This window comes from Sphaeramia orbicularis, chromosome 17, assembly GCF_902148855.1.
Source record: "Sphaeramia orbicularis chromosome 17, fSphaOr1.1, whole genome shotgun sequence".
Taxonomy (NCBI): Eukaryota; Metazoa; Chordata; class Actinopteri; order Kurtiformes; family Apogonidae; genus Sphaeramia; species Sphaeramia orbicularis.
Window position 1 is genome coordinate 5,375,752 of NC_043973.1, and position 15,619 is coordinate 5,391,370.

The window sequence follows — 15,619 nt, forward strand, 5'->3', positions numbered from 1 at the left end:
ATCACAACGTGTGAGGGTCAATAATATAATGTCTGACATACTTTGTTCTTCCACTGGATCGCCACAGCGGTGCGTCCTGTCACCTATTTTATTTACTTTATATACTAATGTGTGCCAGAGCCAGCATGCATGGTGCCACATCATGAAAATTGCTGATGATTCAGTGATTGTGTGCCTCCTCAGCAATGATGACCCTGATCATGGCCCTGTGGTTGATGAATTTACAGAATGGTTGAACAGTGTCCTTTCTGGACATAAATATGTCCAAGACCAAAGAGAAGATGGTGGATTTTAGGAAGAATCCCACTGTCATCTCTCCTGTTCTGATCAATGGTCAAACAGTTGAAGCAGTTGAACAGTATAAATATATTGGCACAGTCATTGATAACAAACTGTCCTTTGAGGCCAATGTGGATGCTGTTTGTCAAAAAGCACGAGTATATGTACCATCGGACGATTATTGGAAGTTCCAGAGTTTTAATGTCAGGACTTTCATGAAGATTTTTTATTCTTGTGTTACTGACTCAGTTTTAACCTTTTCTTTTATCTGTTGGTTTGGTTCCCTCAGCATCAAAAATAAAAAACAGACTCCAGGGTATTGTAAAGGTGTGCAGCAGAATTGCAGGAGTGACCTTGAATGACCTTACACACCTGCATAAGATCAGAACTCTGAATAAGACCAGATTGGTCCCGAATGACCCCGCCCATCCTCTATGGTCTGAGTTCACGCTGCTTCAGTCTGATCGCAGACACACCCTACCATGTAGTAGGACCAGTAGGCACAAGAACCCTTTTATTCCTGCTGTTACCAGGCTCCTGAATAGTGAATAGTGTGTGATTTGTGTTTTTGTATTGCATCTGTCATTTGTTTTTGATGTGTGTACTTCTGGCTGTACAAACAGACTTTCAAGGACTCACCACATACAAGCATTTAACACCCCCCCCCCCCAACATTCTTCCTCACTTCCTGTTCCCCTCCCACAACTGAATCCATTGAAAAAGTTCCATCACATGACCACGTGTTTATAATGTCTTACATCTTATGTATGCACTTTCATTATCTTCACTGTAATTCTTTTGAAGGATTTGTGTTGGATGCATGCACACGCAGTGACCGGCAGTGAGTGAGAGCTTGGCATTTTGTGTTTGTCTTTTTTCAATGTATGTTTTGTTGTAATGCCAAAACAATCACTATGTCTGCAAAACAAATCTACCCACGGGTATAAATAAAGTAACCTTGAACCTTGAATCATTTGTCTGTAGGGGATAATAAAGTACCTTGAACCTTGAACCATAGCACAAACCACTGCTGTGCAATGACGTGCTTTAACTTTGTAATGCTCAAAGGTTATAAAATCAAGTTAATAACTGAGGTTTGTCTTCCAATTTACACACAGTATAAAAACCCCAGTAACTCCAAAAATGAAAGAAAACAGTTTAGACATGAGAAAAAGAATTGTCGATGCTCACACAGTACAGGGTGTACAAAGTTAGCATCGCATTTCCAAGTGTCAAGAACTGGAGGGAGAAATATCATCAAGAAATTCCAATTGAGCCACACAGTAGCACAAGACTGGTAGGAAGTGAAAGCTTTCAAAGACTCTGGAAAGAAAACTAGTGAGAGATATGTCTAAAGACCCCTGGACAACTGCCAAGACACTAATGAATGACTTAGCAAAGTTGGAAATTGTAGTCTCTAAAGAAGACAATCACTAGAACTCGGCACAAGAATGGACTGCAAGGTTGCAAACCAAGCAAAATTCCCCTTCTGCAGAAGGGACACCTTCAAGCCAAACTGTAGTATGAATGCTAAGGACAACCTGGAGACAGATTATGCATACAGGATGAATGTCTTCTGGTCAGATGACACTAAACTAGAGCTCTTTGGCCACAGAGAAGACGGGAAAACACAATCCCCACGGTAAAATTCAGTGGTGGGAGTATTACGCTTCAGATGCTTCAGTGCATCTGGGATTGGGAATCTCAACCAGGTGAAAGGAATGTTGAAGACTGAGGGATGAGAAGATTTTGAAAGATAACCCCAAGCAGTCAGCAGCAAAAAGGGGTCTGGACACTGTCAAAAAAGGAGAAGCTCTGTTTGATGTTGTGTATGCTGTTATTTTGTTTTTGGTTTGAATTAAAATGGTACAGATATGTAAAGGAGGGTAAATTGTGATTGAAGTGAATGCTGTACTTTCATGATTGTAAACCTCAATAAAATATCCTGGCAAAAAAAGGGGCCTGTCTTCCAATACAACAAAAACCTGATACATAAGTTGCTCCTAGTGAAGAACTACCTCCAGAAGACTACAGGGAACGTTATTCACTACACAAAGCTCTGACTTAAATCCCATTGAAAATCTATGGAAGAACAAGGTCCATACCAGAAGGCCATCAAATCTGGAGGAGCTTGAGAGATTGTGTCAGAGACTTATCAAAAACTACAACAAACTGCAGGCTGTTATCTAGCAAAAAGAAGACACAACTGAGTATTAACATCAGAGGGCTAATAATTTTGAACCTGGTAGTTTTTGTTTTTTATGAATTTAATTTAATAAATAAGTACATGAGTAAAATAATGTAATCATCCAAAACACAAGTAGGATGTTTGAAAAAGCTGTGTTTGAAAAAATATTTGCTCTGTTTAACAGCACTTGTGAAATATTTGTGAAAAAGAAAATTACACTTTCATTATTTTGTTCTTAACTGTAGATAAAAAAGTTTGGTGACTAACATTTCTTCTAAGCCATATAATCAGTGGTAGGAAGTAACTCAGTACAAATGCTTTATTACTTTACTTAATGGCCTGAGAACCTATAGAGGATGGAGGTAAATGACAGAAGGCTTTAGATTCATTTTACTGTCACTTTCTATGTTAACATGATGAGCACATACCTTATGTCTCAGCGTAGGGATAATCCTCTCATAGAACTCTGGATGTGGGTGAGCATCCTGCAATAAAAATCAGTGACAATTTTTAGATGAAGGTCAGTTTATCTTCCTACTTACATCTTAAGGTCAAGGATGAATTGAAAAAAATTAGGTGGGCGAAAGGTGAGCACTGACCTTATGTCTGCCAATTCTTATGAATGCAATACAGTGTTTCAAATAAATTATTGTGTTTTCCATCATAGCCTCATAACCAACTAAAAACATTACAGTGAGGAGAGTCTCATATATACCAGTTTGACGACTGCACAGAGGCTTTTAAAACTAGAACATCTCCATTTTCACACTTTTTGTGATCACACATGGCTGGTTTCCAGCACAGTAACATTCCATTTTACTAATCTACTGTAAAGGTAAATAATGCATAATGCGATGACATGACGAGAACATAGACCATGTTATCATAGTGAAATAGGCATTGGCCCGAATGCAATTCCTCTGCTTTCTCAGTGTCTCAACAAGCCTGGAAGCCTCGAAAAGTGGTTTCACTACACCATAACAGAACCAAACTGTCAAGCCTACAGTCAGACGTTAGTCTGGTTTTGTCTGTCTTTCATGTTTTGTCTGTCACTTCCTGTTTTATTTTGTTAATTTTCCCTCATGTGTCTTGTCTGTCGTCTTTACTTCCCCTCCTTGATCGTGTTCACCTTTCCCCTGATTACCTGTCTCCGCCCTGATTTGTACCACCTGTGTCTCATTGTCTTCCCTCCCTTTTGTGTATTTAAGTCCAGTCTCTTCCCCTGTTCAGATGCCAGTTTGTAATCTCTTGCAGTTACTTACCAGCATTCTGATCTTGTCTGTTCGTCTGATTTTCTGTTTTTGACCCGTTTTTGCCATTCTGGTTTTGTCTTTTGTCTGCCTCATCTGCTTACCTGGTTCTGACCGCCTTGCCTGACTTTTTGGTACGTGAGTTTGTCTAACCCTTATGTCCTGTTGCCTGTCTGATAGCTTGCCCGTGCATGTCCTGTTTCCGTCCCTGACCTCCCTCTGCTTTTCCCTAGTCGGGAAAACGGCCCCGGTAACCGAACGGAGCAAGGGATTCACGTCCTCAGCCCGGAGGACGTATCCGAAGAGGATTTCACCATCCATTATCCTCAAGATTGTGTCACTCATTATCATTACTCATTTATTTGTATATTCAGAGACTAATAAATCCAATGAATTTTATTTTCCGCCTCTGAGTACTGCATTTGGATTCTGTGCCTGTACTAGTGTTATCACACAAATGGCAAAAGGTTCATCTATCTTTATATTTATCCTTTTGATTTAGACTGAGGAGAGAGCAGTATAAGGAATATGTGTATTGACAAATGCTGGTGTTTTTACCTCCTGATTAAGGTTCCTGCAGTTTAAAACAAACCCACTTCCTAACATTATCATGAACATTCTAGTAGCTTTGATTCTGAGATAGGCTGATGAGTATGGCAATGAATTGAGTTGATTATTTGGCAGTTTCAAATGTTATTCACATAAGTAAACAATTATTTCACAATTCTAGTAAAGTACAGACACAACTGTGGGAAGCCTTGGTCATGAAATGACAAGGTGTAACACTCAAATAGAGATTCTGATGTGTGTGCTGACAAACGGTGTCAGTGCTCCCCATTTTTTGTGGCACAAGGACCCCCGTTTTAACTGATTATTTAAATTGGCAAACGTTACTATTTTAGCGAGGTATTAAGTGGTATGTGTCTGAATACTTAAGACTGATGGTGTTAACTAACAATCAGCAGTCAAATGACAAGTCATTGTACTGGCTGCTTCAAGTGTCTGTTTGTGTGCACCCTCTCACTTTTTTTGTGTCCACAATAATTTTACTCCCCACAATAATTATTTTTACCTCTTCAGTTTCAGTTTTTATGCTTGTTTCTGTGTAAGATACCAAGAACTGCAACATGTACCAAACTGTGGGTAACCTGAATGTTGTCAACAATGGTTCTTAACATGTAAAATTTGTTTTCACACAAATCTTAGATTTTGTTTTACACAAACTCTTAATGCAAAGTACATATTTATTGCTGTAAACACTTCATTTTTGCAAGCAGAAATTGTTCAAACTTGGCATATTCTTTCCACTCAATTAAGGGCAGAGGGAGAGTAGGCAATAGACTGAAGACAGTAAGCACTGACTGTCAGAAAAAAGTTAGGAAATACAAAAACTAAAATGTTATTTTCTGATCGTGTGTGATTGTTTGCCCACAGAGTAATAAAACTTTGTAGGAAATGATTTTGGGGAAATACTACCAAAGTCCACACAGCCTTTCTCTTTTTCTACCCAGTAGACAGGTAACAAGGAGAGGGATCAGTGCTTTATCCAGACTTTTGTCTCTTAAATAGACCTTTAGTTCCTCTAAGAGTAGTAATGTGGGAAAAACAGCTTTGTAAACAGCAAAATTAGGGGAAAAAAAGTAAAACACAGGCAGAGGGCAGGGTCTCTGCAGGTGATATACACCCCCAAACATGGACAGAGGGTCAGAAGTAATTGTCATGGTCCACTCTGGTGTAGCCATGGACTCCTCCCTCAACAGTCAGATTCCCATCATATCCGCAGCTCCTTTTTCATTAGGAGCATATACAGGGTTCTTTCCTGCAGCTGTGCAGCACTGGATCATTGCATTTCATCACCTACAATAACCCAGACTTCTTCTGCCATCCTTTCCACCGAACTCTGACTGCGCCGTTAGATTTTTCTGTTTGTTCTTCCTTCGTTTTTTCTATTAACAAATCTGTTTCTCCCCCCAGCACTGTGCATTTGCATCCTATTATTCACAACGTATGACAGTAATGATTTAAGGGGGTATTATTGTAAGAGTCGATAAAATGCTTTTTTTTTTTTAGGACAAAGTTACAATAGAATATCTGAAGATATGAAAGTGTGTACAGGTGTATAAAATTACACAGACACGCACATACCTTGATTAGCATTTCTAGTTCCATTCTCAGACTCATCACTTCTAGTGTTACTGCAGCAACTCGGCCCACATCAGGATCTGTGACATCATCAGGGAAGCTAAGTCCATCTGACTCCTGATTGGAGTAACCATAGAGACAGAGTACTGCCCGTCCACCCTGGCAGGGCAAAGACAAAGGGTGATCGATTGACTTTACAACTGTACATTATCTGTCTGGCTGAAAAAAGGCCAAAACCCTCCATAAGACTAAGCTTTTCGGAAAATGAATGAATGACAACAATTGAAAGGTCTTATGCCCACTGGGGGTGGGCGTTGGAGATACCAGCAATCAAAGTCACGGGACATGTATTGTTAGTCTACAGTTCAGATTTATACAAGTGATCTGTGGATTGATGGCTGTGCTACAAATAAACTAGACTGTGTGATGTCGTCAGATACATCCTTACACATGATAATAATTAAGTTAAGAAGCAGAGCATTCTGTTACTGTTTTACAACAGAATTTGACTTCAACTGTTGTGTTTTCAGACTATACAAACTGAACAATTAAGTGTTAACTTTTAATTACAGGGGACTTTTAATTGCAGGGAAGGTCACTGAATGAACCATAAAACAATACAAAATAAACATGTTTCATGCCACTAGTTGCTTTGAATAACTGAGACCAAAGAATTTTATTTTCCTACTCAGTCCCCACTACTTCTTGCTAGTACCAGCTGTGGTAGCAGCATAGGAATATTCAGAAAGATGCTAGTCATGTGAGTTAAATGTTTGCTATGTCAAATTGTATCCAGAAATAGTGTTTCCATTCCTTACTATGTACATGACTCTAAAGACAAACAACCATCTCCTAAATCTGCTTGTGTTTTTTGGGGTTTTTTTTTTGCTTCTCATTTATTCATTTTCTACTGCAAAACATCATAATGTGCATTAAATATGTTTAGGTAAATACATTGCTGGCTCAAAATTACTGAACTGCTTCATTCTTTCATTAGCGTGTTTTAGAGGATACACAAATAGTGTATAATAGTATAGTTTTTCATTATTTAATTTTATTATTACCTGAATAGCATCCACAGTGGCCCTGAACACTGGGTTATTGTGTTTCACTGTCCTCCAGTACTTTGGCCGGCTAGGATTTGTTAAGTTACAGCCATATTTTTCCAGTATGTTCAATGCTGTTGACAAGCGCTGGAGAGATGCAAACGTCTGTGAAAAAAGAAAAGAGAACAGACCCTTTTCATTCATGATCTGGCCTTTTGGACGTCAGGGCCCCAGGATGGTTTCTTCCACTAGTAGCATTAGCAACAGCACAAAATTTAGAAGCATAGCTTAACTTGAGAGGAACATAGCATATTTATACTTCTTCCATCTTTAATGTTTTAGTGGTGCTTTGTAATGGAATGCCATGAATTCATCCTGCTGACAATATTGTAACTGTATAGTAACCTCTTTCAGTTTATTCATTTATGCCATAAATCTCCTGTTTTCTAAAAACAAAAACATATTGAGCATTGTCATAGTACTATTCAATAGGTGTCAGCCTTATGAAATAAAATGGCCTTATGAAATAAAATGATGAAATAAACTAGTTTTAGACTGATGAAAAAACTTTGGTAAGAGATTAAAATGATAACAATGTAGTAGAAAAGAAACCATGAATGTGTAATTGATGCATTTATGGCCTTTACATGTGATTTTAACCATGCATCACACGACAAAACTTTCAATAACTTTCACCAATATGTTGACTGCCCTCCAGAGACAATAAAACCCTGGATCTCCTGCATGCTAATGCCAGTGATGCATACACAGCCACAGCCCCCCCCCACCCCCCCAAGCAGATCAGACCACAACCTGGTCCTGTTGGCCCCTTTGTCACCCATGTGAGAAAGCAGCCTGTGCACACCAGGATGGCGAGGAAGTGGACACAGGAGGCTACTGATGCACCTCAGGACTGCTTTGAGACAACAGAGTTGGATGTGCTCTGTGATCTGCTTGAGGAGGACATTGACCACATGATTGGCAGTATCCCAGAATATATCCAATAGTGTGAAAACACCACCATGCCTCTTCATCTTATACACTGTGCGCTGTTACCCCAACAATAAGCCAAGGATCACCAGTGACCTGAAAGCACTTATAAACAAGAAGAAGAGGGCTTTCAGGTCTGGAGACAGAGAGGAGCTGAGGAGAGTGCAACATGAACTCAGAGTGCAGCATGACAATGACAGCAGGCCAGGTTAGGAGACGGCCGGAGAGACTTCACCAGTGGAAGGCTGCAGGTCTTGATGGCATCTCCTCCAGGATACTGAGGACCTGTGCCACCCATCTGCCTTCTGTACTAAAACACTTCTACAACCTGAGCCTGTGTCTGGAGAGAGTACTGGTGCTGTGGAAGACACCCTGCCTAGTTACTGTCCCCAAGACGCCAGCTCCATCTGACCTGGCCAACTGTAGACCAGTAGCTCACGTCATGAAGGTCCTGGAGCGACTGGTCTCAGCCCAGCTGAGGACCCTGGTGAAGATGTTTCTAGACCCTCTGCAGGTTGCTAATCAGCCCCATTTGGGAGTTAATGATGCAGTCATTTACCTGCTGCAGTGAGCTCATATGCACCTGGATAAGAAAGCACTGTCTGGCAGTGTTCTGTCTGATGTGGTGATCAGTGGTACAGGAGCTCCACAGGGGACTGTGGTTTCCCCTTTTCTCTTCACCTTATAAACCATAGACTTCTAGCACAACCCTGAGTTATGTCATCGGCAGAACTTTTCTGATAACTCAGCTGTCGTGGGTATAAAAGAGAGGGAGATGAGGGGGAATACAGGACATTGATAGACAACTTTGTGGAATGGACTGAACAGAACCACCTGAGGCTGAATGTCAGCCAGATCAGAGAGATGGTGACTGACTTCAGGAAGAGGAGGACACCTTCACAGCCACTATGGATCAGGAAGGAGGCTGTGGATGAGGTGGAGGAGTTAAAATACCTGGGGATGGTGATCAACAATAGACTGGACTGGAGGATGCTTAAGAAACTGATATCCATCATGGACAGTGATGAGCACCCTCTCCACCACACATTGGACAGACAGCAGAGCACCTTCTCAAAAAGACTATTGCAGCTCCACTGTCTAACAGACAGATTCAGGAAATCTGTCCTGCCATATTCCATAACACTGTACAATAAACTCACCTCTTCCTGATGGTTAAACCTGGTCATGAACTTGTTTCCACTATGCACTTTACTGTTATTTATGCATGTCCATCCTACTGGAAAATTATATTTTACTTTGCATATTACAGTTTATTATTGCACCTTACTGTTTAAATTATCCAGATTTCTTAACCAGTTGTGGTTTTACATACTTTTAATTTATTATGTATAGTGTTTTTTATTCTGTTATTCTTGTATTGTAGTTGTTGCAAAGCAATTTCCCAGATTGGGATCTCTCTCTCTCTCTCTCTCTCTCTCTCTCTCTCTCTCTCTCTCTCTCTCTCTCTCTCTCTCTCTCTCTCTCTCTCTCTCTCTCTCTCTCTCTCTCTCTCTCTCTCTCTCTCTCTCTCTCTCTCTCTCTCTCTCTCTCTCTCTCTCTCTCTCTCTCTGTCTGTCTGTCTGTCTGTCTGTCTGTCTGTCTGTCTGTCTGTCTGTCTGTCTGTCTAATAACTGCAATTTATGGTTTACTAAACCCAGTGCTTGGAAGTCATCTAGGATATACAGTTTATGGGACATGAGTTTGAAGAAAACCTCAAAAGTAGTATAAGAAAGAGTAAGCAGAATAGAATAAAACCACAAATAATACACTTTTTTTAAATGTGTATTTACCAAGAGTGAAAAAAGAAGTTGTGATAATATCCATCTGGATGGGGCAATACTAACATTTTACAATACTACAGTGTTTCTGTTACACCCTCCAGTTCTCAGAATCTGTTGTGCATTGTGCCCGCCATAAATTGTACATCCTGGATTAGAATGATTCCACACAAAACCTATGCAAAAAATTCTAAAATTCTATTTTCCCTTTGTCATTACGGGGTACAGAGTGTGGATTAATGTGGAAAAATGTAATTTAAACAATTGTAGCATCTAGCTGCAAGATTACAAAGTGAAAAAAGTGAGGGGGTCTAAATACATTCTGAATGCACTGTAAATAATGTATGATATTTTTAAAAATGGGCTCATTATCATGTTGCACCTGATGATCTTAGTTCTAGAATTACTATAGAAGCTATCCACAAAAATGGTTGCAAATTAAGTAAATGATCACAAGCTGGAGCCCTGGATGGCTACACTTGAGAAACTAATATAATTTCTACAAAGCAGACACCACTATTAGCCGGGTAGTGTATAGTCTTCTTACAGTTGTTGTCCATTCATCAACCAGGGTGGATGGGGGAGTGTTGCAGGTGTACTGCTCTACCGATGTTCCTACTGCAACAAAATAATTTACAATTACTAATTACTAATAAACTTTTCATTCAGAGGGTTGGGGGGGGGGGGCGGCTACACACCTAAAATTTTAATGGTAACACTCAATCTCTGTCCTTACCTCCTTCCGGTTGTTGCCGAAGCTGTTTTCTTTGACCATGGTCTCCGCAGCAATGTGGTGGTATTTGGAGCAGGGTGGTAAGGGTAAGTTAGCCATGGCCATCACACCAGCCCGCATTTCCACAACCCTTCCACCAGACTTCAGGCACATTTCAGCCTGACTCCGCACCTCCTGCAGCTGCTCTGACAAAGACGGCATCCTGAACACACAACATACATGGACTGACTGTTGATGTCAAACATCTGCTGACAATTTACATCTACTGATGTTTTACACCGGCAAAGTCAAATATTTGACTTAACAGTTTGCTGTACCTTGGTAATGTCATATTTGGTTACTTTATTGCTAATCAGGGAGAGCTTTAATTTGATGTTCTAATGTTTCAAAAACTGCATCTGGCATTGAAACCTCTATATGTGTTCTCATGTGCTTACATTGGGTTATTTTTGTTTATTTTTTGGGGTTTTGTACTGAGAGATCGTCATTTTTGACAATAGCAACTCCAGTACTAACCCAACATCTCATTTGCCTATTTTCATAAGAACACCCACAATACATGGGGGTATTGTAGGAGATAGGTAGAAGATGTGGGATAGATTTGATGGGAAAATCCTTACACTTGCTCCAGAGTTCTTTAGTGCCTCTCTTCTGCTCATCCACACTGAGAATGTTTATATACACATTATTATTTCACTACTACTCCAAATATGATGGTACTCTGAATTTGGCAAGTCATGTCAACAGCTTATACCATTTAGATATATTTTTTGGGAATTCAAAATATTCAATTAAAATTATTTCAATTATGCTGATATTATTTCAGTTTATTATAGAGATTTTGGACACATATACTGCCAGACTAAAAAAGTCCCCACCTGGATTTAACAAAGAAAATAGGTAAGAGCTTTCCACTGGATAATTACTACAGTGATTATGTTTCAGCTGCAAAAAGTTATTTAACCCTAACTGAGGTAGTGTGCAGCTTCTCATTTTTTAAACAACCTTTAACGTCCTAGAAACATTAAGACTGGACCGTATATGTATCAGATTCATTAAACAAATCTTTATTTGTACATTTCACAGGTTGTGACCACATTTCTGGTCAGAAGTAGAAGCACACAGTAATTTTAATCCTTACAACAGAGGATATTAACATGGTGTTGCTTAAAAAAAAATGACCTTTTTTCATAATTTGTTTGAAAGAACAAAAGGGAGAGGTTGAATTGACAGAGTGGACACCTGCCACAATGGAAAACTTGGAAAAATATTATTTTTCATCAGGGTATAAAGGCTGCATGTCAACAGGAATATTATTGGAATATTAATTTTCAGTCATATAAACACCTACTAAGGAAGATTGTTTTTCAAAAGAAAAAAAAAAGTGAAATATAAACATGTGCAAGTACTCCATGTGAGACACTAAATGCTAGCCTATTGGTTAAGAACCGTCTTCACCTAAGGTCAAGCAAAACAGAGGCACCAGAACAAAACACATGTATGTAAACAAGCACATATAGGCTACATTTATGATACTGCACCTTTATAAACCAAAGCAACAGTTTTAGTACAACAAATGAGAAGTTGTTGGAACAGTATGAAAAATGCTAATAAAAAATGAGTAAATAAATAATGCAACAGTGCTACAATGTACTTTGACTTGTATGTCCTTGTAGACAGTATGAAGACAACATATCCCATGTTTTGTGTGGTCAATATCATCTCATTTGTAAATATACAGTCCACCCATTCCGTACATTCAAGCTCTTACACATTTAAGAAAATGGAACAGGTGCAATACACATGGTGACTTAAAGGGGTCATTATTTGCTAAACCCACTTTTATTAGTCTTTACTATATTTATTTGTGTATTTGGACCCTAACAATTCATAAAGTTTGAATTTGAATCCTCCAGGTGCTGCAAAGCTATCTTTATCTTCATTCTGGCAAAAATTGAGTGGATTTCTACAACCTGCTTCAATTCCTTCTTAATTTGTTACATTTTCTATCTAGCTACATCACGACATTTGCACATATAAGGTCAATACTTCCGAAGAACATTCCTCCATGTACGCCATAAGTGTTTGTCAGCAGCAGCAGTTGTAGTCCATACTGAAAATATGTCCAAACTTTGAGTCGATTACCTAAAATGTTCAGTTGTTGGCTGTATTAACGAACTGAAGTGGCTGAACGGGACAGAGCAGTAGAGCTGCAACTGATTAATCGACTAGGTGCTTGAAGTCAATGCAAAAAGTCCCAATTCGACTAATCGACTTGAATTGATTGAAGGGAGATATTCTATTGCAGTTTTCCTGAAGTGAAACTTCTTTGTGCATCACAATAAGTGTCCGTGTGAAACACAACAGTGGAACCAATGTTTAACAGCAGAGAAATGAAGGAAACAAAGCTTTGATTCAGGAGAATTGTGGTTGAATGATTTTTTTTGGATTACTTTGAGTTGATTCATCGGTTGGAGCTCTACAGAGCAGCACAGTCAACAACCTAGACAGGGGTGGGGTCATTGTGCATTTAAAGAGCCAGCACTCAAAACAACCTTTCTCATGTCATTGCTCAAAAATAGGGTTGAAGATGGGCCTGTAGAGTTTAATTAATGAAGAATTTAGACCCAAGCATAAGATTGACAGTTAATGTAGACCACAGGATAATGTTTTAAAATGCATAATTCCATTTAAAAAAAACAAAATATCCCTCCTTTAAACAATGTGAATTGAAACAGGTGTGGTGCACAGTGATTACAAATGTATTTTGGCACAGCATTTAATCCCTTACTGTAGAATAGATAGTGTTAGCATTACCACTCTCTCCACGCTTCATCTGTACTTGGTTAGTAGCTACTCCCTGGTATCTCAGTGCATCGCGCTATGAATATTAGCAGTTGGAACAGTGTTCAGTAAAATTTAGTGATGTGACGTTCATGAACGAATCGAATCTTTTGAACGGCTCTTTGAAATGAACAATGGGAACCGAGTCTTTGTAAAGAGCCGTTCATTTATTTTTATTTATTTATTTTTTTTAAGGAGGGAGTGTCCGATTGCCTGTCAATTTAGCGTCACTGGGAAGGCATTGGGCAGGAGGAGAATACTCGAGCAGAAAAAAAAGAGTGCTTGTGCATGTCTCATGGCAAGAAGTTAGCAAAAAAACAACCGTTTGAAGCATGAGGTGAGCATACAGGAGGAGGCGGAGCTGGAAAACTGGTTGAAACCAGAGAAAAGTTTGAGAGTGAGTGAGTGACCACCTGTGAGTAATGAGCCAAAGAAAAACGTTATTTCATAAGAACATGTTTTATTTTCTTCTTCATTTTTAGACTACAGACTAGTCCACATAATGTAATGTGATGTTTCTTGTCAAATTCCAGCATTTGCCTAATGTCACCTCTCATGTCATGTATTTAGCCTACCCATTTTAACTATTCTTTATTACGGTAAGATAATATTTACTGCCGTGCCAATTAAACACCTTTAAAATGTAATATTAATCATCACATGAAGCCTATTTAGTCATTAAAACATTGGTGTTTCAAAATAATGCAAACACCATAAAAGAGCCAGTCTTTTGAATGGCTCTTTTCAGTGAATTGTTCCCTTCAAAGACCCAATAGGTCCGTCACTTCTAAAATTCTGGCACACGTGGGGACGCATAAGGGAAGGAAGTCAAACATATCTCCAAAATACTTGCATTGCTTTACACACAGTACTACCCACTTTACTCTATTCTACTACTCACCTTACTCAACTGAACTCAGTCTGAACAGGTAACGGCACTGGTACAGACACAGTCATGGTGTCACTTCACAAAAAAAACAAAAAAAAAAAACAAAACAAAACATGAACTTTAAATGCCAGACAATCTATTGCCACGCCCACACACTCACCTAACCTCCCATCCACACAATAACCCCCTGAACTCCTGTACATAACACAGACCGTGGTACATAGAATGACAAACACCCACAATGCAATGCGGCAACATACCCACTGCATGCCACAATATTGTGTATGACCGCAGTCGTCATTAAAGGTATTTTCAAATTGATAAACGTCGTGTAAGCTCTCTGCGGATGTGACATGTCGTTGCCTACCTCGAGTCTCCGGGACCACGGTGGTGAAATCACAGGGCTGCCCCCTCGCGCACCTCCGTTTAGCACGTTCAGTTCATTCAGTCGTTTGTTCACTTTCAGATGGACTGTGGATGAGACGGCTGTTTAACACATAACATCTGTCTAAAAGGATTTAAAAAAAAAAAAAAAAAAAAAAAAAAAGGATCCGCGTTGCAATACTTAATGCCCACGGTGTGATGCATTCAAACAGCAACCTCTGACTGAAGCAAAACATGGATGGAGGGTGTGTGACGTCATAGGGTCTGGAACGGACGCCTTATGGGAGAACTGTTATATACACGGAGAATTTCCAAATCAGACAAAGATGTGAGCTAAGTGTGCGTTGAAGGGATTCAAAGCGGGGTGATGCGCATTCCAAATTCTATACCTTTATATTCCATGACAAATTTTTTAATGTTAGTAGGCACATTTCAGTCACGTAAAGTAATAACTAGTTTTATTAGTTCTTAATTAATTAAATCAATTACCATATTTTAATCATATATATTAGCATTTTAATAAATATTTTCATGGAATTTATCCTTTTCATAAGCAAAGAACATAAATGTTTTTTTATTTATTAAATGTATTGATGTTTCTTTCTTGATATAATAATAATTGGTCTTTTTATTATCATTATTACTTCTGCTCCCAAAAAGCAGAACTGTCCATCTAGTATGGTCTAGTATAGCACATTAGTCCAACCTTTTCAAAAGACATCAACTCACCTCATTCAGAAGTTATGAAAAACATAAAAAATGACATGAAAAAGATAACTGGGTACACCAATTCCTTTCACTTGCCAAATAGCCAAGGCTTCTTATTGCTACAGTTTTACATTTTCTGTTCTAAAGAGATTCACAAAAAGCATTACATTAATATCACAATTCTTTTTTTCTTAGTCCATTGTTACAGCATTTTTTTTTTCTGTCTTTGCCAGCATCTTCTTTTGCATTAGTGAAATGTTTGTTCACTAGCACCCTCCCGCATGGAGCTACATGAGGAGGTCATATCTAAGAATGTATCCCTGTAAGACAAAGAAAGGGTCTCCATCATGTTGTAGACATTCCCTGTGACATGAGTTTAACAGCTGGA

General features: G+C 39.0%; 1 protein-coding gene across 1 annotated transcript in view; it reads right to left on the minus strand.

Moving 5' to 3' along the window:
* The window catches only part of LOC115436635 (E3 ubiquitin-protein ligase RNF31-like), a 48,826-nt gene extending 33,806 nt beyond the window's left edge, over positions 1–15,020 (minus strand). The window contains exons 1-5 of the mRNA XM_030159532.1: positions 14,507–15,020; positions 10,410–10,608; positions 6,924–7,070; positions 5,863–6,018; positions 2,896–2,952 (exon numbers count right to left, since the gene is read on the minus strand). Of these exons, the coding sequence (XP_030015392.1) occupies positions 2,896–2,952; positions 5,863–6,018; positions 6,924–7,070; positions 10,410–10,607 (558 nt within the window). The 5' untranslated portion in view covers position 10,608; positions 14,507–15,020. The remainder of the gene's footprint in view (positions 1–2,895; positions 2,953–5,862; positions 6,019–6,923; positions 7,071–10,409; positions 10,609–14,506) is intronic.
* Between the last annotated feature and the right edge of the window lie 599 nt (positions 15,021–15,619).